The sequence below is a fragment of the Gorilla gorilla genome, chromosome 20 (assembly GCF_029281585.2).
Source record: "Gorilla gorilla gorilla isolate KB3781 chromosome 20, NHGRI_mGorGor1-v2.1_pri, whole genome shotgun sequence".
NCBI lineage: Eukaryota > Metazoa > Chordata > Mammalia > Primates > Hominidae > Gorilla > Gorilla gorilla.
The window spans coordinates 22,458,184-22,485,756 of NC_073244.2; the positions used below are offsets into that span (position 1 = coordinate 22,458,184).

The following is a 27,573-nucleotide window of genomic DNA, read 5'->3' on the forward strand; positions in this document are numbered from 1 at the left end:
GAGGCAGACGCAACGCTCATCTCTAATAATGATGTCTGTTCCCTCAGAGGCGGCTAGAGCATCGCCTCTTCACGCAAGTGTCTTGAAACTCAGCTTGAAGATTTCAGCAAATGTGTCTTACAGAGAAGAGAAGAGGGAGTCAGTCCATCGGGATTAAAAATATAGAGGCAGTGACAACACACACTCGGCTTCAGTTCTTAGGAGAGTTTTGGTTTTGATTTTTTTTTTTTTTTGGAGAAGATTTTTATTTTAAATGGATCTACACTGTTAACTGAGACTCTGTTGAGATTCACTGGTTTACTTAAAAACTTCTTAGGGATGTCTGTAAATTTCAGTGTTATATGTCATGAAAACCGGTGTGGGCAGATCTGTTGGTTGAAATAATTTCTACTGTTTCAAATACTGAAGGCAGGAATAATTGGTTTATACTGTGTTTTAAATAAAAGTATTACTGGTAAGTCCCCCAGGACATTAAACCTTAAAAATCATTTTTAAGCTATTATTATTGTAAGAGAAATACAAATGGCTGGAAAATGCCACAGAGATTCAAAAGCTGCTTAATTGAAAGAGCAGGAAGGGATTCTGGCTTGCAATGCCAAAGTTTCAATATTTTTGTAGTTACTGAGCTAAATCGTATGGTAATTGACAGTTTCTAAATCTGTCACCGAAAGGTTAAATTATCTACTGTTGCCGTGAAGTCAAACTTAATGCTGCCTCAGAAATCCCTGGGTACCGCGATGGTCATACAGAAGTAAGGAAGTCAATTTGAAATGTCAGTGAGTCAAAATGATTAAAGAGGCCGGGCGCAGTGGCTCACGCTTGTAATCCCAGCACTTTGGGAGGCTGAGGCAGTGGATTGCTTGAGTCCAGGAGTTTGAGATCAACCTGTGCGACATGGCAAAACCCTGTCTCTACAAAAAATACAAAACAAATTTATCCAGACCTAGTGGTGCACGCCTGTATAGTTCCAGCTAGGGGGCTGAGGTCTGGGGATGGCCTGAGCCTGGGAAGTCAGGGCTGCAGTGAGCCGAGATGGCACCACTGCACTCTGGCCTGGGTGACACAGCCAGACCCTGCCTTAAAAAAAAAAAAAAAAAAGATTTAAAAAACGGTCTGTTTATTTAAAAAGAAAAGTGAAATAATGCCCAACAGTACATTTACTCTCTTTTCAGGCTGGGTGCGCTGGCTCATGCCTGTAATCCCAGCACTTTGGGAGGCCAAGGCAGGCAGATCACCTGAGGTCAGGAGTTCGAGACCAGCCTGGTCAACATGGCAAAACCCCGTCTCTACTAAAAACACAAAAATTAGCCAGGCGTGGTGGTGCAAGCCTATAATCACAGCTACTTGGGAGGCTGAACCAAGAGAACCACTTGAACCCAGGAGGTGGAGGTTGCAGTGAGCTGAGATCACACCACTGCACTCCACCTGGGCAACAGAGTGAGACTCTGTCTCAAAAAAATAATAATAATAATTTCATATGGGTTAAATTTTAAGGTCAGATGATCACAATTTTGATATTTTGTCTAATTTTATACCTTAGGTGACTTAGAGCCTGATTTAACGTGACTTTGTCTTGACTACGGATACATGGAACTGCAGCCAAATATATTGTTCTGTTTTTAAAAAACAACAAAAAAAAACCTGCTTCAGTTACTAGGACTGAAGAAAACTGGGCAAAGGGGGGCCCAGGATGCTAGGTCCCTACATCTGCCATTCTTGGCAGGTGCATTCCACGGTTAGAAAAACTCAGGAAATAGCCCCCTTTCCTGAGTTGTCCTCAGGTGGCTCACGCCTGTAATCCCAGCACTTTGAGAGGCCGAGGCGGGTGGATCACCTGAGGTCAGGAGTTCGAGACCAGCCTGGCCAACATGGGGAAACCCTGTCTCTACTAAAAATGTAAAAATTAGCCAGGCGTGGTGGCAGGCGCCTGTAATCCCAGCTACTCGGGAGGCTGAGGGAGGAGAATCGCTTGAACCCAGGAGGCGGAGGTTGCAGTGAGCCGAGATTACGCCACTTCACTCCAGCCTGGGTGACAGAGCAAGACTCCCTCTCAAAAAAAAAAAGGAGGAGGAAGAAGGAAGAAGGAAGAAGAAGAACAAGAACAAGAACAAGAAGAAGAGGAAGAGGAAGAAGGGGAAGGGGAAGGGGAGGGGAGGGGAGGGGAGGGGGAGGGGGAGAGGAGGAGGAGGAGGAAGGACAACTCAGGAAAGGAGGTCTCACACACTGCAGGGAGGCTCCAAGCTCCAAAGTGGGGGGTGATGGGGGGACCAGGGCTGCCAGTACCAATGCCTTCATCCCTTTGAAGGCCTCCCTCTCAGAAGCAAGGACCCCCTCCTTGGCCTCAAGTCCCCGCCCTCGTTGGTTAAAACACAAATCACTTCTCTGTCGTTACGACCTGCCTGTTTTTGACTGAAATGGTCATACAGAAGGAAGTCAGTTTGAAATATTGGTGAGTCAAAATGATTAAATAGGCCGAGCGCAGTGTCTCACGCTTGTAATCCCAGCACTTTGGGAGGCTAAGGCGGGTGGATCACTTAAGCCCAAAGCTCTCTGCAGGAAGCCCCGGACACCCTGGGGCAGGCGGGAGGAGAGGGCAGCACAACCCAGGCTCCACCCAGCTTCTCTCAGCTTCCACCTCCCAAAGGCCACAGAGGAGCCTGGGACAGGAGCAGAGGGCGGGGGTTCCAGTGACATCTGGAACATTCATGATGGTCCGTGCAAAGCATTCCTGGGAGGGTCCGTGATCACCTCTGTCCCTGGGTGGCTGGGCTCCAGCAGCCCTTCCTTCCTTCTGTCCATTCCTTCTGCCTGCACCTCCTCCCAGCATGTGGCACCCCCACGTCCTAAGCCTGTGTCACTTTCTTTCCATGGATTCTTTGACCGTCTTCCTCTTCTCACTGACTTGGCATCTAGGGGCTTCTTGGTGGAGGAAGGTAACTGGTAAGAAATGACATACTGAGGCCAGGCGTGGTGGCGCACGCCTGTAATCCCAGCACTTTGGGAGATCAAGGCGGGTGGATCGCTGGAGTCCAGGAGTGCAAGACCAGCCTGGGCAATATAGTGAGGGAAAAAAAAAAAAAAAAAGGAAGGAAGGAAGGAAGGACTGAGAAACTAGCAGAGTCTTCTGGCTGTCTGGGTGTAGGGTCCAGCCCTACGGGGCTTAGCGGGTGTTCTCCCTGTGTGCGGAGATGAGAGATCGTAAGAAATAAAGACACAAGACAAAGAGATGAAGAGAAAACAGCTGGGCCCAGGGGACCACTACTACCAAGACACGGAGACCGGTAGTGGTCCCGAATGACTGGGCGTGCTGAAATTTATTGCGTACAAGACAAGGAGGGCAGGGAAGGAGGGTGAATCTTCCAAATGATTGACAAAGTCAAGCAAGTCACGTGATCATAGGACAGGGGGCCCTTCCCTTTTAGGTAGCGGAAGCAGAGAGAGAACGCAGCATACGTCAGCATTTTCTTCTATGCACTTATAAGAAAGATCAAAGACTTTAAGACTCACTATTTCTTCTACCGCTGTCTACTACAAACTTCAAAGTGGACAAGGAGCGTCACGACCATTGGAACACAGCACCCCAGGGAGGGGTTTAGGCTGCGGCAGGCCTAGATAATATCCAGCCTTCCACAAGAAGCTGGTGAAGCAGAGTGTTCCCTGAGTTCTCCGAGGAAAGGAGACTCCATTTCGCGGTCTGCTAAGTTACGGGCGCCTTCCCAGACCCTGGCGTTAACTGCTTGACCAAGGAGCCCTCAAGCGGCCCTTATGCAGGCGTGACAGAGGGTTCACCTCTTGCCTTCTAGGTCACTTCTAACAATGTCCCTTCAGCACCTGACCCTCTACCCGCCAGTTATTCCTAGGTTATGTTAGTAATGCAACAAAGAGTAATATTAAAAGCGAATGATTAATAATGTTTATATTAATGATTGATAATTGTCCATGATCATCTCTATATCTAATTTGTATTATGACTATTCTTATTCTAACTATTTTCTTTTTACACTGAAACAGTTTGTGCCTTCAGTCTCTTGCCTCAGCACCTAGGTAATCCTCCGCCCACATCTGGGGACAGTCCTCATGTGTTCCTCAGCTCAGCCTCGAGGGTCCTGGGCTGGTCACCTCATCGCATCTGCGCTGTGTCTCTAGATCCAGACTCCACGGGAAGGGCTTGGGATGCCTGGCACAAAGGATGCCTGGTGTGACAAACATCCCTCCATTCCCTGGACTGCAGCTCAGCAAAAGGTCCAGGTGGTGCCATGCCAATTTACTGTCCCTTTGAGATGAGCCCATAGGGCCTTGTGGGGGGCGAGTGTGAAGCTGGGCGCCTGGAGCCTGAGGCCAGCTGTCCCTCCCTATGTCCTGGAGGAGGGGCCCTGTCCCAAAAAGACCCTCAGGGGCCTGGCCTGTGAGTGCAGATGTGGGGAGGGGAGAGTCTGTGGGCTGAGTGGGGGCCATAGGAACGGACTTTGAGCACCATGGCTGAGGGGCCTGGTCACTGGGAACCTGGACATTGTGGCCTGGTCAGCCGAGGCCTGGTCTGGTCAGTGGGGACCTGGACCTTGTGGCTTGGTCAACAGGGGCCTTGTCAGTGGGACCTGGACATTGTGGCCTTGTCAGTGGGGGCCTGATCAGTGGGACCTGGACATTGTGGCCTGGTCAGCAGGGGTCTGATCAGTGGGAACCTGGACATTGTGGCCTGGTCAGCTGAGGCCTGGTCAGTGGGTACCTCGACCTTATGGCTTGATCAACAGGGGCCTTGTCAGTAGGACCTGGACATTGTGGCCTGCTCAGCGGGGCCTGATCAGTGGGACCTGGACATTGTGGCCTGCTCAGCGGGGCCTGATCAGTAGGACCTGGACATTGTGGCCTGGTCAACGGGGGCCTGGTCAGTGGGACCTGAACATTGTGGTCTGGTCAGTGGGGGCCTGATCTGTGGGACCTGGACACTGTGACCTGCTCAGCAGGGGCCTGATCAGTGGGACCTGGACATTGTGGCCTGGTCAGCGGGACATGGACATTGTGTCCTGGTCAGCGGGGGCCTGGTCAGTGGGACCTGGACATTGTGGCCTGGTCAGCGGGGGTCTGATCTGTGGGACCTGGACATTGTGGCCTGCTCAGCGGGGACCTGATCAGTGGGACCTGGACACTGTGACCTGCTCAGCAGGGGCCTGATCAGTGGGACCTGGACATTGTGGCCTGCTCAGCAGGGTCTGATCAATGGGACCTAAACAATGTGTCCTAGTCAGTGGGGGCCCGGTCAGCGGAGGCCTTGTGAATGGGGACACGGTCCTTGGGGACATAGTCAGAAAACACCTAGTAAATGGGGGTGTTGTCAGCAGGGGCCTGCTCAGTGAGGATCTGGTCTGTGGGAGGCCTGGTCAGCTGTGGCCTGGTCAGAGGGGACTGATCATGGGTCCTCGAGTTAAGGACTTAGTCACTTGGCACCTCATCGCTGGGGACCTGGTCAGTGGGCGCCTGGTCAGCGGAAGCTGAGTCAGTGTGATCTGATTATTGGGGGTCTGGTCTATGGGGACCTAGTCAATGGAAACCTGGCCACTGGGGCCTGTTCAATAGAAACGTGGTCAGTGGAAGCCTGGCAGGGGGGGCCTGGTCGTTGGGCTCCTGGTTAGTGGGGCCTAGTCAGTAAAGGTCTATTCAGTAAGGACATGGTCAGTTGGAATGGAATTTTCTTAATTGGGGCCTAGTCAGTGGGACTTGGTCAGCAGGGACCTGGGCACTGGAGTCCTGGGTAGTGGGGCCTAGTCAGTAAAGGTCTGGTCATTAAGGGCCTGGTCAGCCAGAACCTCATCTGTTGGGGCCGTGTCAGTGAGCTCTAGTCAGTGGGGACCTGGCAATGGAAGCCTCATCAGTGGGTCTCGGATAGTGAGGCCTAGTCACTGGAGGACTGGTCACTGGGGACTTGGGTAAGGGGGCCTGGTCTCTAAAGGTCTGGTCATTAAGGACCTGGTCAGTTGGAACCTTGTCACTTTCGGCCCGGTCAGTGGGACCTGGTCTGAGGGCGTCTTGTCAGTTGGGCCCAGTCAGTGGGAATCTCATCAGTGGGGCCTGGCTAGTGGGGCCTGGTCAGTGGAGGTTTGGTCAGTGGGGTCCTGGTAAGTTGGAGCCTCATCAGTGGGGACCTAGTCAGTGGGGACTTGTCAATGGGACCTGGTCAGGGGACCCTTGTTAGAAGGAGCCTGGTCAGTGGGGCCTAGGTAGTGAAACCTGGCCACTGGGGGCCTGGAGAGCTGGGGCCTGCTCAGTGGGACCTGGTCAGGGTTGGATGTGGTTAGCGGGGCCTGGCCAGTGGGACCTGGTCAATGGGAGCTTGGTCACTGAGGTCCTGGTTTGTGGGGTCTAGTCAGTAAGGGTCTATTCAGAGAGACATGGCTAGTAGGGACCTGGTCTTTGAGGCCCTAGAGAGTGCGGCCTATTCAGTAAAGGCCTGGATCACTGGGGTCCTGGTTAGTGAGGCCTATTCAATAAAGGTCTGGGTCACTGGGGTCTTAGGTAGTGGGGCCTAGTCAGTAAAGGTCTGGTCACTGAGGACCTGGTCAGTCAGAACCTCGTCAGTTAAGGACCTGGCCGGTCAGAACCTCGTCAGTTAAGGACCTGGCCGGCCAGAACCTCGTCAGTTAAGGACCTGGCCGGCCAGAACCTCGTCAGTTAAGGACCTGGCCGGCCAGAACCTCGTCAGTTAAGGACCTGGCCAGTCAGAACCTTGTCAGTTAAGGACCCAGTCAGTGGGCACCTCATCAGTGGGGGCCTCGTCAGTTGGGCCCAGTCAGTGGGGGCCTGGTAAGTGGAGACCTCCTCAGTGGGTCCTGGATAGTGAGGCCTGGCCACTGGAAGTCTGGTCAGTGGGGGCCTGGTCACTGGGATCCTGGTTAGCGGGGTCCGGTCATTAAAGGTCTGTTCAGTAAGGACCTGGTCAGTTGGAACCTTGTCAGCTGGGGCCTGGTCAGTGGAGGGCTGCTGAGTGGGGTCCTTGTCAGTTGAGCCTCGTCAGTGGAGGTCTGGTCAGTGGCATCCTAGTAAGTTGGGGCCTCATCAGTTGGGGGCTAGTCAGTGGGGACCTGGTCAAGATGTGCTTGTCAGTGGGAGCCTGGTCAGTGGGGGAAACCTGGCCATTGGGGGCCTGGAGAGATGGGGCCTGGTCAGTGGGGAACTGGTCAGTTGGGGATCTGGTCACTGGATTCCTGGGTAGTGGGGCCTGGTCAGTAAAGGTCTGGTCATTGAGAACCTGATCAGCCAGAACCTTGTCAGTTAAGGACCTGGCCAGTCAGAACCTCGTCAGTTAAGGACCTGGCCAGTCAGAACCTCGTCAGTTAAGGACCTGGCCAGTCAGAACCTCGTCAGTTAAGGACCTGGCCAGTCAGAACCTCGTCATTTAAGGACCTGGCCAGTCAGAACCTCGTCAGTTAAGGACCTGGCCAGTCAGAACCTCATCAGTTAAGGACCTGGCCAGTCAGAACCTCGTCAGTTAAGGACCTGGTCAGTTGGGTCCAGTCAGTGGGGGCCTGGTCAGTGGAGGCCTAGGCCATCAGTGGATCCTGGACAGTGAGGCCTGGTCACTGGGGTCCTGGGTAAGCAGGGTCTGGTCAGTGAAAGTCTCATTAATGAGGCCTAGTTAGTGGGGTCCAGGCAGTGAGGGCCTCATCAGGGGGACCTAGTCAGTGAGTCAGTGAGGGCTTGGTGAGTGGGGGCCTCATCAGTTGGGCCTTGTGCCTGGTGAGTGTGAACCTGGTCTTCAGGGGCCTGGTCAGCAGGTGACTGATCAGTAGGGGTCAGTGCAGCCCTGGCCAGTGGCTGCCTGATCATTGGACCTAATCCATTGGGGCCTGGCAGAGGTGGGGGAGGGGTGGGGGGGTGGCTGTCAGTGGGGCCTGGGCAGTGACATCCTGGTCAGCAGGCTCTTAGTCAGAGGGAGCCCAATCAATAAAGCCTGGTCATCGGGGGCCTGGTCAGTGAAAACTTGGTCGGCAGGGTTGGTCAGTGTGTCCTGGATATTGGGGATTGGTCAGTGGGGGACCAGGTCGGTGGAGACCTGGTCATCGGGGCCCATTTAGTGAGGGCCAGGTCATGGAAGGCCCGGGTGATGGGGCCCTGGTTGCCTGGTCAGTTGGACCTGGTCATCCCAGGACTGATCCTCAGGGGCCACTCTGACTTCACCAGGCTCCCCTGACCATGCCAGTCCCTGGCCTGCAGCCAATGGTGTCCTTTGTGTCTCTCCCAGCACAGACCCAGGCCCAGGGGATGCCCAATGCTGGGAGGAGGCTCAGACAGCAGGAAGGAGAGAAGGAAGGAAGGAACTTCCATAGTACCGATGGCTACGAAGTTACAACACGTGGTGCTGTTTCTACTCCATCGCCATGTTCGCTCTTTATTTCCTATGTAATTCTCTATTCAACCGGCCTCAGTTGAGCACAAAAACCATCCTTGTACCACCATGAATAGTTGGCCATGGCTCTTTGATAGCAGTTTTTATTCTGCCGTAGAAATTATCCTTGAACCAGAAAAAAAAATCCCCAATTCAACACTCCATCTTTGTGAAGAGCTGGTTCCGAATTCTGGGTCACTTTTTGGAAAAAATATCTGTTGTGGTAAACAGTGCTGCATCTGTCATCTCAAGTCTCTACTGGAATTGGATAGAGATGGTGAATTTCAGCCAGAGCGCCCAAAGAACTCGTGTCCCGCGCTCCTGAACGCCATCAGCCGCCGCACCTCCATCTTCCCTCCTCCCACGAGTCTCCTGCTCCCCGTGACTCTGGTAAGAGCTCCTCTGTGAACGTGGAGGTGGTCTGGGAAGTTGGCCCAGTGCTCCTGGGACCGGCACTAACAGGTCCGAGACGGGGTCCAGGTCCTGCCTGGGCCAATCCGGGAAGAGCTTGCCAATGGCATCACAGGCACCTCGGGGAAGGGGATGGTTTGGTTCAGGACCACCCAGAGGCCTGCTGGGCCCACTCCAAGGCCTGGCTGAGGCCACAGAAGGGCTGGCCGCCTGCTGATGCTCCTTCTTGAAGCCCCTCACCTGCTGGCAGTGAGCTCCATGCCCTGTGGCTGAGCAGCAGCACTGTTGTCCACCTTCCTGGGCAAGCATCTGCAGCTATTCATCTTGCTCTCCGCCTCCTGCAGGTTGAGGGCAGTGGTGGGGGTAGTGCTCAGGGTCAGGAAGGAGCTGACCCCCACCATGCCACCCTTCTCACCCTTCCTCTTGCCCTGTTTCCAGGCCTCCTCGGAGTGTTGCTGGGCCACGTCAGGAAGTGCTGGAGGACGTGGCATTGCACCAACACCAGGCGGCCAGCCGTGTGGCTCATCCCGCAAATCAGGCTCTTCCTGTGCATGGAGATGGAGTCCCTCTGGAGGCAGCCCGTGGCCCTATTCTCGGGCAGGTGGAGCGTGGACACGACTGGGAACTTCACTAGACACGCATCCAGCCAGTTCAAGGGCTTGTCGCGCCGTGCACCAGCTTGCAGGAGAAGTAGGTCTTTATGTCCTTGAACTTGTTCTACTGAGTGGTGTCGCCAGCAGTGCACTGGGTTCTCCTGCCACTTGGGGCCATGGGGTAGGGGTTTTCCTGCCACTTGGGGCCATGGGGCCAAGCACCAACAGCACCATGCACACAGCTTGTCCCTGTCTTTCACAGAGCCCAACGCCTCGCCAAGCACGAAGGCCTCCCTTCCCGACTTGATGAAGGCAGAGTAGCGGTTGAGGTTGCGGCTCACAGTGACCGAGCTCCTGCCCACGTGGGGACCCAGGGAGCCGTCGAGCTCCAGGTATGCACCTCTGCCCAGTGCACCTGGATTGTTCACCGTCACGGAGCTGCCATCCCACTTGTCATCCCAGTCATCATCACTGCCCTAGCTGGCCTAGTTGCCACCAAGGAGCTGCTGAGGCCATGGCTTCAGGGCATCCCTACCGCCTGGAAATCCTGTGCTGGCTGCTGGAAGGCACTCTGTGGTGGCACCAGCTGCGGCTGCAGTAGCAGCTGGAAAGCACTGAGAGATGGCTTCAAGGAGGCAGGCAGTGCACCGGGCAGGGCCTTGAAGCCTCTGGGTGGTACAATGGCCATGGCACAGTGGGTCAAGGCACAGGGGCAGCCATGGCACACTGGGCCAGTCCAGGGTTGCAGACCACTTGCACTGCAGATATAAGGCCAGGGTTGCTGAGGCCATGAGCCCCTGCGAGTCAGCCCTTGATGTCCTGCTCACTACACAGGCTCAGCACTTCATGTTCTCATAGATCACTCTCAAATTTTCTGCCATCAAGTGGTACAGCAACTGAATCCACAGTGCCATGGGTCCCCTGCGTGGTCATCCTGGCCACTGTGGAGGCACGTGACACCTCTAGTTCCCCTCCCCTCCCAGGGCTCAGGTTGAGGCCAGGCCCCTCTGATCCTAGGAAGTGTGCCCTGAGGGTGGGGCTCTGTCCTGCAGGTTGAGTCAGAGGCCGCAAGGCACGCTACTGATGGCTAGGGCTGCAGGGGTGCCACACTCACCCCTCTCTGGGGAAGTCTTAGAGTGAACGGCGTTCTCATTAGAGATGACTTCCCAAGGCCCAAGAGCCATCTAGGGCTGTGGAGCAGCTAGCCGGGTGCTGCCCTAACTCCTTCCACACCAGGCTGGTCACTGCCCTCCAAGAGGAGTCAGATGCAGGTGCCATGTGTAGAGAAATGTCTCTGGACCTGCCTCTTGGTTATCATGGGGCACAGTAGTTTCTGGTGTCTGGGCTCTGATGAAGCCATTTAGCCGATCCAGGGCAGATGTGGAAGTGACAGGAGTTCAGCATCCCTGTTCAAGGTCATACCACAGGAAACACAAGCCCCCAACGCCAGCCTGCTCCATCGGAAGCTTTGGCATGGAATTCCACCAGAGGTACCGCCAGTTCACCCAAGGTCTGTCTTGAGCTAGAGACGGCCTGGCCACACCCTGAGCCCCGGAGGTTCCCAGAGAGCAACCTTCTGCCCTGGGCGCTGCAGAAACCCCCTTTTCATGCCACTGGGCCTCAGCTTCGGGGACAGCCTGGCCAGGCTAGGGCAAGGGAGGACCAGGCTCCCATTCCAGAGGAGTCGCCTGCATGTGCTGCTGGAGCTGGGCGGGTGGGCTAGGGAGGGCCAGCCCATCCCCCTTGCAGAGAGGCTCAATGCCGGGAAATACCCGAAGAGCCCTGGGTGCTGGGGTCCCTCCCTCAAGTTTGGCTGAAGAGAATGCAGATGAACCCAGCTTCTCCACCAAACCCATCAGATGTCGTCGCAGGGCCGGGTGCACATCTGGGTCTCTGGAGTCCTTGGGGCCCCTCTGTCCTCCACCCTAGCCTGACACTGAGGACATCCCTGCAGGCTGCAGATCCCAGAGCAAGGGGTGTGTGCAGCTGCCTGGGTATTCCCCTGGGACAGGTAACACAGGCTTCAGGCTGTATTGCCTCGTATCCTCATCCCAGAGCTGTGCGGCCCGGGATGCAGCCCTGATTAGGAGCTCAGGTGGGAAGAAGCTCTCACTGTCACCTGGCCCCCTTGCCACCTCACATGGGGGCCTGTCTCCACAGTAGGTGAGATGGCCCCAAGCACAGGGTCCCCTCCGCTCTCTGGGGCCATCCACTCCATGCCAGGACTGGACCATTCCCACGCCTGGCTGAACTCTTGGTTCTGGCCCTGGGCCAGAGCTCCTGCCCGTGTCCTCTCCCCGAAACCTCTGGGCCAGAAACACTGATTCTCCTGTTCACCTGGCATCCCTGAAGGGGCGCTGTGGAGTGAGGGGACCCTGCTCCTCACGGCATCTGTTGATGCTCACAGCGGAGGCAGGGAGCTCGCACAGACCAGAGAGAATGTAAAAGGTGCAGGGGGCACCCCCGCCTGTCTTGAGCAGCACGTCCAGTACACGTGCACTCAGCACATCCCCTGAAAACCGGCAGGTCTATTTGTAGAAGTTTCTCTGTGTAGAGGAGGAAGACGTGTGGGAGGAAGGTCCAGGTAGTAGGGCTGCAGGGACCCAGGCCCCCTCTACTATCAACTGCCCCAGAGGATGACTTAGGAGGGGACCTGATGCTGGAGCCTCCCTAGGGGTGGCAGGTCCCAGTGTCTCCTCGTCAGTTCCTTCATGCAGACCCGAAAGTGCGTGAGAACCACATCGTCCTCCAGGGCCCAGGCCTGGGAGAACGTCTCCTGAACCAATCCTTATAGTCCAGACTGGGACATATTCATGAGGCACTCTAGGGACAGGGGGGTAGCATGGAAGGGGTCGGTGCCCACACCCAGGTTTCCACCACAGCTACCTCCCACTGGGAGGTGCTGGGTCCTTTTGCAGCCACCCCTGGCTTCCAGCTGTGTACAGGAGGCCATAGCCAGGGGGAGGCCTGGGTGAGGAGGTGCCCACCACACTCATGCCTTTGATCTGGGTCTTGTCAAGGTGGGTTCCTTGTCTGGGAGGACTCAGTGTCCTGCTCAGCACAACAGGCCCAGCCTGGCCCTCCAGACTGAAGCAAAGGGTCATGGGGACAGTGTGAGGGTGCTGTCCTTGGGCCAGTCCAGGTCTGTCCTGGGGAGTGGGGCTGGGGGTCTTCCTGGCATGTTCCTGGAACAGAGTCACCGTGAGGATGAACAGGATGACTGTCTGCCCAGTCAGCACAGAACGGGCACCCAGTGAGCACTCGAGGATGACCCTCCTCGGGCAGCTGCCGCCCACCCAGTAGCGACTGTCCCCAAGTCAGCAGGGAGGGAAGAGAGCAGGTCATGCTCTCCTAAGTCTGATCAAGCAGCCGTGCAGAGATGTGCCTCTCACCTAGAAAAGAGAAAAGCATCCTTTGGGCAGAACCCACTCACACTGTGTCTCCAACTGCTCTACGACACAGAGCCGGGCAGGTACCTGGGTGTTTGGTAATGGTGACTTTGTGGGCTCACGGCACCCATCACAACGGAGCCCTGCATGGGTCAGCAGGGCCCAGAGACGGCATCCTCTGCCCCCTTGAACTGTCGACATGTGTGCGTGCAATGCGTCTGTGCACTTGAGTGCAGGTGGATATGTGCGGGTGCGTGTGAGCGTGTGTCTCTCCTCCGGCCGGCCCTGGCTTCCCCAATCACGTGTGCCCCCATGTCCTCATCACTGTCACCCCAGGGCCTGTGGTCAGCATCAGAGCATCCACAGGTGCGCCCCAGCCTCTGCCTTCAGGCAGGGTGGTCCTGGGGATGCAGGCAGGGCAGGGCAGAGCCGTGGGTGAAACCCCCTCCCTCGGGAGGGACTCAGTGTGTACGGTACTAAATCTGCATAGCAGGGCCATATTCAATGCACTTCTCCTCCTCCCAGTAGCTCTCTGGGGTGCAGTTGATTTCATCTCCCCTACAAATGGAAGAAAGGAGGCTTCTAGGACAAACCCCCTGCCTGAGGTCACCCAGCAGCCAGCTGACCTCGTCCTTACTAAGTCCCCACTAACCAGGCCCCCACTGGCCAGGCCCCCACTCACCAGGTCCCCACCCACCAGGTCCTGTTGACTAAGCCGAACTGATCGTGTTCTGTGCTGACCAAGCCCTGCAGACTGGGTCCCACTGATCAGGCCCCCCAGTGACCAAGCCACCACTGACCCGGTCCCCCGTGACCATCTACCCACAGACAAGGGCCCATCTTCTTAAGTCAACCCATCTCAGAAAATGGGTTTGGCCCCAGACCAAAGCCATTTTCTTAAGTTCCATGGAGCTCACTAGGGTATAAAGCCAAGTGGGGAGAGGCTAAGCTTCAGAATCTGGGCGTTTTCAACATTTCCAGGTATTTCCACATTCTTCACAGTGATTTCACCAATGTGCTCTCCCACCATTGAGGGTTTCTACCTGCCTCCAAAACTGCTGGTGTTGCCAGACTTTTCATTTATGTTGGGTGTTGGGTTTGAAATGCCTCATGGTGTCTTCTTGTTCCTCATGACTGGTGAGGTTGGGTGCCCTTGTATTTTAATCCTGTGCCAACTGGGTCCCCCCACCCCCACCCCCGCCACTTGCTGTCTCTGCTTCGTAAGGAGATCTTCTTGCCCGGTCAACTCCGAGGGATCACAGGTTCAGGGGTGCCCCCAAAATGAGACACTTAGTGTTTGATGAATGAATGATGATGTTGAGGCCAGGAGTGAGAGGAAGGTCAGCAGGCAGACAGGGCCCATGTGGACAGAAAGGGTTTATTCCAAGTCCAGACATGACCAATAGAGATAAAAAGGGGGAACAATTGGAGTAATCCATGGGAGGAGGAGTGAGCCTGAATTTGAAAGATGGAGAGAACTGGACGTGGAGGAGGGGAGGGAGGAAGGCAGAACAAAGGAAATAAGCAGCTGTTGACCAAAATACATATGTTATGATTCCATGCATATGATCAAAATGTGATCGTGTAATCATGCACATTTCTCAAATTCAAATGGACAAGGTATACGTAGTTTTCCCCATTCCTCCCACGAAGCACAACTGAAACCCTGGGCCAGACATCATACATAAAAACATAAGACTCTGAATAAGATTCAGCCTTTAAAAACAAGAAAGCTTGTGTTTACGTGGATGAACCCGGAAGACGTTCAGTGAAATAAGCCAGGCACAGAAAAACAAATACTTCCTGTCTCACTTGTGGAATCTAAAAAGCTGAACTCCCAAGTAGAATGGTGGCTCCAGGGGCTGAGGGAGGGAGGAGGGACTGAACAGATGTTGGTCAAAGGGCACAAGAGGAATTGTTCAACATGGCGACTCTAGTCAATGTATTTTATTCTTGAAAAATGCTGAGTAGTCTGGGCGCAGTGGCTCACACCTGTAATCCTAGCACGCTGGGAGACCGAGGGAGATCCCTTGAGGCCAGGTGTTTGAGACCAGCCTGGGCGACATAGTGAGACCTCATGTCTTTTTTTTTTTTTTTCCAATATAAAAAAACTGAATTGCTGAGCAAATTTTAAGTGTTCTTACCACGGAAAAAGAGATAAGCATGGACGTATGGTCACGGGTATGTCAAGGAAATGTTAAATTAGCTTGATTTAGATATTTTACGCTGTACGCCTATGTCAAAACATGTTCTATGCATCATATTTACAACTTTGTCAAAATAAAAAGTGATTGGGAAATTGGATCAAACGAGAAAAATGTAAGACTCTGAATGATGGAGGGAAGGCAGACACAGTGGGAATTTCAGGACCCAAGGAATGACACAAAAGTCAATTCTTTGGTGTTTTGTTTTTCGCCACATACAGCCCAGGCTTGGACCTGAAGAAGCTGGCAACCCGCGAACGCCAACAGGCACAGTCGAAAAAAGCAAAAGAAAAATCCCAAAGAAAATCCTGTTGTCCCTAGCCAAAGGACCAGGAGAGGGGGCAGCCCAGCAAGACAAAACACATTTAGACAATTCTGGCTAACTCAGCCAGTCCTTGGCCGTGAGTTCGTTTTTCTGCCGCCTCACTTTGGGGCTGGCCTGGTTCTCCACCCTCACAGGGTGCGTTTCTCAATCCAGACGCTGGGGGGCGCTAGTACCTCGCGAGCTCCGCGAGGATCATTCCCGAGACGCCGCGGAGTCACCTCCCCTCCTAGGGACCCAGAGCTTCCCAGGGCCGCGCCTGTAGGTTTTCCAGAGGTCCCCGAAAACGTTCAAGACCTGGAAGGAAAAAAAAACTGTAAAACCACATACTTTGATATTTGACAACGTAAAAGCAAGGCTGCAAAATCAAAATCAATGAACGCTTGAAGGAAATGTCTGCTTAGCTAGACATAGTGCCACCTGGATTCACTGTTGGCTCCAGAATCCCCCCCACGGTGTCATCACGTTGGAAAGTTTTTGTGGGTTAGATGTTCTCTGTTGGCAAGAATGCCTGTACATGCCCAAGAAGCATATGAGTTTAATGGGACCCCAATAACTTCAAAAGCAAAAAGATAACGATCCTTTCTACTTTTTTAACTTTGTGTGTGTGTGTATCAGGGTCTTGCTCTGTTGCCCAGGCTGGAGTGCAGTGGCGCAGTCACAGCTCACTGCAGCCTCAAATTCCTGGACTCAAACAATCTTCCCACTTCAGCCTCCCAAGTAGCTGCGAGGGTGCACACCACCACGCCCGACTAATTTTTTTTATTTTTTTAGAGTCAGGGTCTCACTATGTTGCCAGGGCTGGTCTCAGACTCCTGGGCTCAAGTGATCCTCCTGCCTCGGCCTCCCAAAGTGCTGGGATTATAAGTGTTAGCCACCGCACCCAGCTTCTTCTTGTTTTAACAGGAAGAAACACATTCAATGTGAGTGCCTTTTAATGTTTGATATTAAACAAGTCCTCCAGGAGTGCAGGTACCCAGGGATGTGCCATACAGCCCTCTGCCTTCACCTATGCTGTTCCCTTTGGCCTCCATCACCCTTCCCTTCCCACATCAGCCAATTCACCTCCCATTCATCCTTCATATTTTAGCTCAGTGTTACCACCTCAGGAAAACCTTCCCTGGTCCCAAGGGACAAGATACTGTTTGTCTTCACCTGGAACATCCTAAGGGCTCAATAACGAATGAATGAATGAATGAATGAATGAATGAATGAATGAACACAGGTGCATAAGCATGATAGGCTTGTCCTTGTAGGGCCTTCCCATGCCACTCAAAATACATATGACCTCATTGCAAAAATATGAATACTGGCTCACAAAGTCATCCTGCAAAATCAGGCACATTCAACAACAGCCCTGTGCTGAGCCGTGTCAGGGCAGTAGAGAAAGCTCAACCCAAAACCCTACTCTTGAGAGGCTCCTCTCTGGGGGTTGGAGCACAGAGCCAGACACAGACATCCCTGGCCTGTGTGTTCAATGAAGGGAGGGAGGGAAGGAGGGAGGCCGGGAGGAATGGTTGGATGGGTGGATGGATGAAGGGAGGGAGGGATGAATGAGTGGATGGATGGAGGAATGGAGGAATGGAGGGAGGGATGGATGAATGGGTAGATGGATGAATGGATGCAGGGAGGGATGGAGGGATGGATGGCTGGATGGATGAAGGGATGGAGGGATGAATGGGTGGATGAATGGATGGATGGAGGAATGGAGGGATGGATGGAGGAATGGGTAGATGGATGAATGGAGGGAAGGAGGAATGGAGGGGTGGATGGGTGGATGGATGGAGGAATGGAGGGAGGGATGGATGAATGGGTGGATGGATGAAGGGATGGAGGGGTGAATGGGCAGAGGATGGATGAATAAATGAGTGGATGGAGGGATGGATGATGAATGGGTAGATGGATGAACGGATGAAGGGATGAAGGGAGGGATAGAGGGATGAATGACTGGGTGGATGGATGGATGAATGAAGGGATGGAGGGATGGGTAGATGGATAAAGGGATGAAAGGAGGGATGGAGAGATGAATGGGTGAATGGATGTTTAGGGATGGGCCAGAGCAAGGGCCCGGAAATGGGGAGTAGTGACAGGAATATGTCCCATAGAAGGTGCTTGGGCTTGGTATGGAAAGCAGGGTATGAGGAATCGTCTGTAGGAACAGGGACATTCCAAGCAGAGGAAACTGCAGAGGCAAAGGCCCTGCAGCTCGAGAAAACCTGGTTTCAGGATACGGTAGGGAGTGGGAAATGACTACAGAGGAGACCGGCAAGGACAAGTGGAGCCAGGTTGTGAGGGACCCATCCACGACCCTTAACCATGAAATTTGCCCCAAGGCATGCATCAAAGTACTGGCTATTCTTAGTATCAGTATAAGGATGGTTTGACACACCCAAGAGTTTATTACATGCTAATAGCTTCCCCTTTTAATTTCAGTTTGGAAAACATGTTTTATAGTGTTCACAACACTACTCTGGTTGTGCAATATTTAGTTTTTAAATCAATATGCCTGTACAAAACTGTTACACAACGGCCCACACCTGTAACCCCAGTGCCTTGGGAGGCCAAGGCAGGAGGATCCATTGAGACCAGGAGTTTGAGACCAGCCTGAGCAACACACATAGCGAGACCCTATCTCTACAAAAAAAGAAAAAAAATTTTTTAATGTTGGAACATGAAAAGATGTTCAACATGATTAGCCATCAGATAAATGCAAATCAAAACCAAAATGAGGCCAGGCATGTAATCCCAGCACTTTGGGAGTTGAAGGCAGGAGGATCACTTGAGGCCAGGAGTTTGAGACCAGCCTGACCAACATGGCAAAACCCTGTCTCTACTAAAAATACAAAAATTAGTGGGGAGTGGTGGCTGATGCCTGTAATCCCAGCTACCCAGGAGGCTGAGGCAGGAGAATCCCTTGAACCCAGGAGGCGGAGGTAGTGAGCTGAGATCGCGCCACTGCACTCCAGCCTGGATGACAGAGTGAGACTCTATCTCAAAAAACAAAATAAAAAAAATAAAAATAAAAGAGAGAAAGACTTCACACTTCACACTCCCTGACGTGGCTATAAGCAAAAATATAACTACAAATGTCAGCAAGTATGTGGAGAAATTGGAATCCTTGTGCATTGCTGGTGGGAATGCAAAATGGTGCAGCCACTATGGAAAATAATCTGGCAGTTTCTCAAAAAGCTAAATATAGAACTCCCACATGCCCCCACAATTCTGCTCCTAGAGATATACCCAAAAGAACTGAAAACAGGACCGCAAATAGATATTTGTACACTGACATCATAGCAGCTCTAGTCATGCTAGTCAAAAGGTAGTAACAATCCAAGTGTCCGTCCGGGACAATGGAATATTACTCAGCAATATACATAAATAAAGTTCTGGCCAGACACAGTAGCTCATGCCTGTCATCCCAGCACTTTGAGAGGCCAAGGTGGGCAGATCGCTTGAGCCCAGGAGTTCGAGACCAGCCTGGGCAACATGGCGAAACCCTATCTCTACAAAACATACAAAAATTAGCCAGGCATGGAGGTGCACACCTCTAATCCCAGCTACTCAGGAGGATGAGGTGGGAGGATTGCTTGAGCCCAAAAGGCAGAGGTTGCAGTGAGCCAAGGTCGAGCCACTGCACTCCAGCCTGAGGGACAGAGCGAGAGACTCCGTCTAAAACAAACAAACAAACAAAACCTCAGACATTATTATGAGAACTAGGACTTTGCTTTTAATTATAATTCTGTTAGTTCGATAGAACCTGAGAGAAGACTCAACACTTATAGAAATACTTAAATAGAAAAATAGAAGTCTCAGCCGGGTGCAGTGGCTCACGCCTGTAATCCCAGTACTTTGGGAGGCCGAGGCGAGCAGATCACGAGGTCAGGAGATCAAGATCGTCTTGGCTAGCATGGTGAAACCCTGTCTCTACTAAAAATACAAAAAATTAGCCAGGCATGGTGGCAGGTGCCTGTAGTCCCAGCTACTCGGGAGGCTGAAAGGCAGGAGAATGGTATGAACCCGTGAGGCGGAGCTTGCAGTGAGCTGAGATGGTGCCACTCCAGCTGGACAACAGAGCGAGACTCCATCTCAAAAAAAAAAAAGAAAAGAAAAGGAAAGAAAAATATAAGTCTCAACAGGATTTGATGAAGGCTCAGGTGTGAGTGTGAGAGAAAGGTAGTCAAGGGTGACTTCAAGGTTTTGGATGAGAATGACCAGAAGGATGGAGCTGCTGTTTACTGAGATCATTACCAGGTCTCTTGCATCCTCAAAAAAAATAATAATAAAAAGGATATTTTCTTTTTCCTTTTTTTTTTTTTTTTTTGAGACAGGGTCTTATTCTGTCACGCAGGCTGGAGTTCAGTGGCCTGATCACAGTTCACTGCAGAGGTCAATGGTTTCAGCGACCTCTGGAGCACTTATGATGTCCCAGGTGAAGACAAACAGTATCTTGTTCTTTCAAAAAAAAGAAAGTTCAAATCCATGCTGCAACGTGAAAGAACTTCAAAAACAAGCTGAGTGCTATGGGAGGCTGAGGCAGGTGGATCACGAAGTCAGGAGATCCAGACAATCCTGGCTAACACGGTGAAACCCCATCTCTACTAAAAATACAAAAAAAAAAAAATTAGCCAGGCGTGGTGGCAGGCACCTGTGGTCCCAGCTACTGGGGAGGTTGAGGCAGGAGAATCGCTTGAACCCGGGAAGCAGAGGTTGCAGTAAGTGGAGATCACACCTCTGTACTCCAGCCTGGGGGACAGAGCAAGATTCTGTCTCAAAAAAAAAAAGAACTGGGGATAGAGGCCGAACTGGGTTTGGCATACAGTCTGTGGGCTCAAAAGCAAGACCAGCCAGGAAACAAGGGCGCCCAGGAGGTGTCCGAACTCTCAGGATGGGAGCTCGAAGGACCCAGTGACCTTGACGGGAGAATGGTGATGGAATCTGCAATTTACTTACCCAGCCCTCTCCTAGTAGTTCCTTGACAGTGGGAGCCACATTGAGTGTGTGTGTGTGTCTTTGTACGTGTGTGCACGTGCATGTAATATTTCAGGCATAAAAAAGCATAGATAGGCTGGGCGTGGTAGCACACACCTGTAATCCCAGCACTTTGGGAGGCCAAGGTGGGATGATCACTTGAGCCTGGAAGTTTGAGAACTGCCTGGACAAGATGGTGAGACGTTGTCTCTATATATTAAAAAATAAAAGTAGGCCAGGCGCAGTGGCTCATGCCTGTAATCCCAGCACTTTGGGAGGCCGAGGCAGGCAGATGGCCTGAGGCCAGGAGTTCCAGACCAGCCTGGCCAACATGGTGAAACCCCATCTCTACTAAAACTACAAATATTAGCCAGGTATGGTGTGCACACCTGTAATCCCAGCTACTCGGGAGGCTGAGGCAGGAGAATTGCTTGAACCCAGGAGATGCAGATTGCAGTGAGCCAATTGCATCATTGCACTCCAGCCCGGGCAACAGAGCAAGACACTGTCTCAAAAATAAATAAATAAATAAACAGCATAGATAGGGGCCAGGTGTTGTGGTTCACGCCTGTAACCCCAGCACTTTGGGAGGCCAAGGCAGGAGGATCATTTGAGCCCAGGAGTTGGAGACCAGTCTGGGCAACATAGAGAGACCCTGTCTCTACAAAAATAAATAAATAAATAAATAAAAATAAATAAAAAATTAAAAAGCATAGATAACAATTCGTACTGGAACACAGCTTGTATTCATCACCCAACTTAAGAAGAAAAAAATCACAGATAATACTGATGCTGTATATACACCACTTCACTTCCATTTACCTCTCTCTCTGTGTGTCTCCCTCTCATTTAGCATTTATCATTCCCATGCACATTTTTTTTTTACCTTTACAACATGGGATGTATTCATGAACACTGTATAGAATTGTGGCTGGATGTAGTGGCACGTGCATGTAATCCTAGCTATTTGGGAGGCTGAGACAGGAGGATAGCTTGAGTCCAGGAGTTCAAGCCCAGCCTGAGCAACATGGTGAAACCCCATGATATGGCATGGCTGTGTCCCCACCAAAATCTCATCTTGAATTGTAGTTCCCATAATCCCCACGTGTAATGAGAGGGACTCGGTGGGAGGTAGCTTAATCATGGGGGTGGTTACCCTCACGCTGTGCTTATGATTGTTAGTGAGTTCTCAGGAGAGCTGATGGTTTTATAAGGGGCTTTTGCCCCTTTCTGCTAGGTGCTTCTCCTTCCTGCCACCATGTGAATAGGGACGTGTTTGTTTCCGCTTCTGCCATGATTCTAAGTTTCCTGAGGCCTCCTCAGCCCTGTGGAACTGTGAGTCAATTAAACCTCTCCTTTATAAATTACCCAGTCTCAGCCTGGGTGCGGTGGCTCACGCCTGCAATCGCAGCACTTTGGGAGGCCAAGGCAGGTGGATCACAAGGTCAGGAGATTGAGACTATCCTGGCTAACACGATGAAACCTCTACTAAAAATTCACAAAATTAGCTGGGTGTGGTGGCACACGCCTGTAGTCCCAGCTACTAGGGAGACTGAGACAGGAGAATCACTTGAACCTGGAAGGCGGAGGTTGCAGTGAGCCAAGATCACACCACTGTACTCTAGCCTGGGAGACAGAGCAAGACTCCATCTCAAAAAAAAAAAAATTAAATTAAAAAAAACATAAAATAAAATAAATTACCCAGTCTTGGGTCTGTCTTCATTAGCGGCATAACAGACTAATATGCCCCATCTCTACCAAAAAACTATATATATATATGTACAAAAATTAGTTGGGCATGGTGTTGCATGCCTGTAGTCCTAGCTACTCCAGAGGCTGAGAGGGGAGGATCACTTGAGCCTGGGAGGCGGAGGTTGCAGTGCAGATCACGCTACTGCACTCTGGCCTGGGTGATAGGGTGAGACCCTGTCTCAGTAATAAATAAATAAATAAATAAATAAATTTATTTATTTTCCCCAATTGTCACATGGAGACAAGCCCATCAGGGACAAGACTAGAAGTAGACAAACCAGTCAGGTGACAATTGCTAGAGCCAGTGCTAAAGACAGGGGTTTGGAACTGGATGGGTGTAGAAAATGTAGTGAGGCCTGTTTGGATACATGGATATTTTTGGAAGGCGGGGTCAACAGGATTTGATGAAGGCTCAGGTGTGGGTGTGAGAGAAAGGCAGTCAAACATGACTTCAAGGTTTTGGATGAGAATGACCAGAAGGATGGAGCTGCTATTTACTGAGATAATCACCAGGTCTCTTGCATCCTTAAAAAAAAAGGGATTTTTTTTTCCTTTTTTTTTTTTTTTTTTTTTGAGACAGGGTCTTATTCTGTCATGCAGGCTGGAGTTCAGTGGCTTGATCATAGCTCACTGCAGCCTTGAATTCCTGGGCTCAAGCAATCTTACTGCCTCAGCCTCCTGAGTAGCTGAGACCACAGGCACACTGCACCCAGCTAATTTTTGTAGAGAGAGATTTTCTATTAATATCAATAATCTTTTTCAAAGTGTTGAGTCTTCTCTTAGCTTCTATTGAACTAACAGAATTATAACTAAAAGCAAAGTCTTAGTTCTCATAATACTGTCTGAGATTTGTTTATTTGTTTTAGACAGAGTCGCACTCTGTTGCTCAGGCTGGAGTGCAGTGGTGCAACCTCGGCTCACTGCAAACTTTGCCTCTGGGGTTCAAGTGATTCTCCTGCCTTAGCCTCCCAAGTAGCAGGGACTACAGGTGTGCACCACCACACCTGGCTAATTTTTGTATTTTTAGTAGAGACAGGGTTTCACCATGTTGGCCAGGCTAGTCTTGAAATCCTGACCTCAAGTGATCCACCCACCTTGGCCCCGCAAAGTGCTGGGATTAGGGGCATAAACCACTGTGCCAGACCTGTCTGAGGTTTTATGTATTCAACACCTCACCCATTGATTAAGTCCCAGAAATTATTTAATCATCATATTTATTTGATCAGTTTGACTTTATTAATATTTGTTCCACAGAGCTTTACAGGCATCCTTTAACTGATTTCTAGGATTCAATAAATTTACATTTTTTACTTTCTTCACAAAACAACAAATTCATTTTTATAAAATTTAGTTGACCCCCTGAGAGTTTCTTTATACCATGCTTCTCTCAAGATTGATATTAATTCTGTTAGTTATCTTTTCTTTTCTTTCTTTTTTTTAATGTTTAGTTTTTTAGAGATAGGGTCTCACTCTTTTGCCTAGGCTGGAGTGCAGTGGTATGATCGTAGTTCACTGCAGCCTCAACCGCCCAGGCTCAGGCGATCCTCTCTCCTCAGACTCCAATGTAGCCGGGACTACAGGTGCACGCCACCATGCCTGGCTAATTTTTGTATTTTTTACAGAGGCAGGGCTTCGCCATGTTGCCAAGGCTAGATCCTATTGGTTTTCAAATAGTATATCACATTTACTTCTATAATATCTTACAATTACACTTCTGTTTCATCATTCTCATAACTTACTATTACATGTTCAACCACGTTTTAGGTATCATTTAATACATATTGCTAGGTACTAAATGATTGCTACGTACATTATTGTTAGTTTTAAGGACTGGAATATTTCCTTCTTATAAAGCCAAAAGAAAGTATTGACGTGCAAGGACAGACAATGTTTTTGAGGAGCATTGAAAGCCAAGGAGCAGAGAAAAGGAGGTAGTTGGAAGAAAGAAGGGATTCTTTCAAAGCTGGAAGAAATTGTAGAATCCTTACATCTGGAGTTGGATTCTCCCCAGAGCAGGTTTTGAGTCAAGGAATTGAGTGTAAATATTCAGGAGATAATCTCCAGAGACCCAGTGAGCTCCTGGAGAAGAGAAATGGGAAGGAAGGGTGCGGTTAAACCTTCCCCTCTGGGCAGGAAGATCACTTGAACCCAGGAGGTCAGGGCCGCAGTGAGCTATGATCACACCATTGCACTCCAGGCTGGGCAATCCAAAGGAGTAGTCCCTGAGATATAATACTATAGAACACCCCAGAACTGCCCCACTCAGGAGTGAGGAAGCCAGGGACTCACCCAACAAGCCCTGTCCCTCAACAGCCAAGGGTCACTTCTAGGAGTGGGAACTCCCAGCACATCCACGTTACCCCCATGTGCAGGCTGAGCCTGCTCCTGTGGTCAGATGAAGCCCTTGGGCATAGAGACACATGGTGGTAGAGGTAAAGGGTCAGTGTGTCTGGGAGCCGTCCACCCAGATGACACCCTGCACATGGGCTGGGGGAAAATAAACAGTGTTGCTTCAATGTGTTTGCTGATAAAAATGAAGGAGCAAGCCAGGTGTGGAGATTCACACCTGTAATCCCAGCACTTTGGGAGGCCAAGGCGAGAGGATTGCTTGAGCCCAGGAGTTCAAGACCAGCTTGGGCAACACAGCAAGACCCCATCTCTAAAAAATTTTCAAAATTAGCTGGGTGTGCTGGCATGCATCTGTTGTCCCAGCTCCTCCTGAGGCGGAAGGATCACTTGAGCCCAGGAGGTCAAGGCTGCTGCAGTGAGCTATGATCTCACCAATGCACTCCAGCCTGGGGAACACAGCAAGATCCTGTCTCTACAAATAAAAATTTTTAAAAAGGAATAATTGAGCCAATAGGAAGGAGGAAATTCTATTGCAGGAAAGAGTTGGGAGAATTGCTGAATGTCTGAACCCAAAAGAGGGGATGAGATCGGGATGCAATGGGGTCGGGGGCTGGCCTCAGCCAGAACCGTGGACAGCTCCTCCGTTTCCTTTCTAGTTGACCCAGGTTAGCTACGGAAGGGATGAACGTCTAAGGCAGAATATGGAATTAGGATAACCACGGGTTAAGGCACAAGCATAAGAACAGCAGGTGCAGCCACTTCTAGGCAACATTAGGCAGCATCCAGGCCACATCCTCCCTCCTATAATAACAAGACAGAAGTTTCCGCTTCAGCCTCTGATTGGTCATGGGCTGTCTCCACTTCAGCCTCTGATTGGTCCTGGGCTGTCTCCACTTCAGCCTCTGATTGGTCACAGGGCCACCCTTCATAGGGTGTAACCAATTAGAGGCCTCTAAAGGGCACCTGAGGTGTTGCCAAATTATTCTAGCTTAATAAAAACCTCAGTTGGGGGTGCTCTTGAGCCACTTGCTCGAGCCCACTTCCACTCTATGGAATGTACTTTTGCTTCGATAAATCTGTGCTTTCATGACTCTGTTCTTCTGTTGCTTGTTTGTCTTTAGTTGCTTCTTTCTTTTGTTGCTTTGCTTTGTTCAACACTCCAAGAACTTGGACAACTCACAGTCAAGACCTTCCGTCTGGTAATCTGGTAACATCTTGCCTGGGTCTCTGAGTTTCTACTCTTGGGCCTCTTGGAGGAACTCATGCTCATCCTCTTCCTGAGCATATTCCTGGTCACCGGGCTGAAGAACCTGCTCATCAACGAATTGCTTGAGCCCAGAAGGCAGAGGTTGCAGTGAGCCAAGATCACACCACTGCACTCCAGCCTGGGCGACAGAGAGAGACTCTGGCTCAAAAAAAAAAAAAAAAAAAAAAGAACCTGCTCATCATCCCAGCCATTGCCACTGACACCCGGCTCTCTGTGCTTGTGCACTTTTTCCTTGCCAACCTGGCCTTCGTGGTCACTTGCTTCACCTCCACCACCATCCCCAAGATGCTGGGCGTGCAAAGAGATCCCTTGTGTTATGTCAGGATGCAAAGGGATTCCTTATGCTGGTTGCCTGGCCCAGATGCTCTTCTTCATCTGTTAGGCATCCACAGCTTCCTGCTGACTGCAATGGCCAATGACCACTGTGTGGCCATCTGTCACTCTCTGAACTCCATCAGGTCTGTGACACCATAGCTCTGTGGCCTCCTGGTGGTGGCCTCCTGGACCTTCGCATTCAGGAATGCCCTGACCCACCCAGTGTTACTGACCCGCCTCTCACTCTGCACCTACGAGTGGGTCAGCCATGTCTTCTGCAACCTCAGCCAGCTGCTGAAGTTGGCCTGCTCAGACGCCACTCTCAACAATGTGACGGTGCAACCCCTACACAAAACACAAGGACATGAATGCCATCCAGCCACACATTCTTTTGGCACTTTGTAATAATAATCACTTCTCCTCCCGTTTTTTGTGGTTGTTGTTGTATTGTTTAAACAGGTCTCACTCTGTCACCCTGGCTGGACTGCAGTGGCATGATCATAGTTCACTGCAGCCTCAACCACCCAGGCTCAAACGATCTCCCACCTCAGCCTCCCGAGTAGCTGGGACCACAGGCGTGTGCCATCATGCCCAGCTAAATTTTTTGTATTTTTTGTGGAGATGAAGTCTCTCCATATTGCCCAGGCTGGTCTCAAACTCTGGGGCTCAAGTGTGCCTGCCTAAGACTTCCAAAATGCTGGGATTACAGGTGCGAGCCACTGCATCTGGCCTCTTCCAGTTTTCAACAACATGGTCCTCATTTCCATCTGGGACCTCCTCAGAATGGCCTTTGCCATTCATATTGCTACAAAATTCTCATCACTGCCACCTAGGTAAACTTTAAAAAGATTGAGGCTTTCTCTCCTTTTCTTTTAAGACTTCACCAGAATCACTTTTAAGGCCTTGTTCACAATAACATAGTCTTTTTCTAGCATGCACCTGCACGCTCTTCCAGCCTCTACCCATTACCCAGTTCCAAAGCTGCTTCCACATTACTGGGTATTTTTTTACAATAACACTCCACTTCTTGGTACCAATGTCTTAGTTTGTTTTACCTGCTAGAACAACATACTTTAGACTGAATAATTTATAAACAACAGAGGTTTATTGCTAACAGTTCTGAAGGCTGGGAAGTCCAAGATCAAGGTGCCAGCAGATTCAGTGTCTGGTGAGAGCCCATAGATGATGCCTTCAAATGGTGGAAGGGGCAAACAAGCCCCTCCAGGGCTTTTTTGTGGGGGGAGGGGGGAGGTGAAGTATCGCTCTTTCACCCAGTCTGGAGTGCAGTGGGGTGATCTCGGCTCACTGCAACCTTCACCTCCTGTGTTCAAGTGATTCTCCGGCCTCAGCCTCCTGAGTAGCTGGGACTACAGGCACGCACCACTATGCCCCACTAATTTTTTTTTCTATTTTTAGTAGAGATGGGGTTTCACCATGTTGGCCAGCCTGGTCTCAGACTCCTGACCTCAAGTAATCAGCCCACCCTGGCCTCCCAAAGTGCTGGGATTACAGGCAGGAGCCACCACGCCCAGCCTGTTGGAAAAATTATTTGAACTTTACAATTTATTGCTGGAAATGTAAAAATAAATGTTCAGGGTGACTGTCAAATTGGGGGAAATTCTA

General features: G+C 51.1%; 1 protein-coding gene across 5 annotated transcripts; it reads left to right on the forward strand.

The window, feature by feature from the left end:
• The first annotated feature begins 5,823 nt into the window (after nucleotides 1-5,823).
• LOC101127739 (uncharacterized) lies at nucleotides 5,824-15,894 on the forward strand. Of its 5 annotated transcripts, XR_010131903.1 has the most exons (5): nucleotides 6,615-6,798; nucleotides 8,237-8,770; nucleotides 9,230-9,481; nucleotides 9,647-9,776; nucleotides 15,199-15,894. XR_010131903.1 is itself a non-coding variant. In XM_063701077.1 (4 exons), the coding sequence occupies exons 2-4, from the start codon at nucleotides 8,450-8,452 to the stop codon at nucleotides 9,689-9,691; spliced, it is 618 nt and encodes a 205-aa protein (XP_063557147.1). In that variant the 5' UTR covers nucleotides 5,824-5,924; nucleotides 8,237-8,449; the 3' UTR covers nucleotides 9,692-15,082. The 5 variants fall into 5 exon arrangements, 4 of the variants coding, with proteins under 4 accessions (XP_063557147.1, XP_063557148.1, XP_055228019.1 ...); XM_063701077.1 differs by lacking the exons at nucleotides 6,615-6,798; nucleotides 15,199-15,894 and adding an exon at nucleotides 5,824-5,924 and having other exon boundaries at nucleotides 9,647-15,082; XM_063701078.1 differs by lacking the exons at nucleotides 6,615-6,798; nucleotides 15,199-15,894 and adding an exon at nucleotides 5,989-6,113 and having other exon boundaries at nucleotides 9,647-15,082.
• Nucleotides 15,895-27,573: the final 11,679 nt, after the last annotated feature.

Coding starts and splice junctions, on each gene's coding strand:
- LOC101127739 (XM_063701077.1), top strand. CDS start 8,450: ATGAATAGTTGGCCATGGCTCTTTGATAGCAGTTTTTATTCTGCCGTA. Junction 8,771..9,229: donor TCCTGCTCCCCGTGACTCTG/GTAAGAGCTCCT, acceptor CCCTGTTTCCAG/GCCTCCTCGGAGTGTTGCTG. Junction 9,482..9,646: donor TGCACCAGCTTGCAGGAGAA/GTAGGTCTTTAT, acceptor TGTCTTTCACAG/AGCCCAACGCCTCGCCAAGC.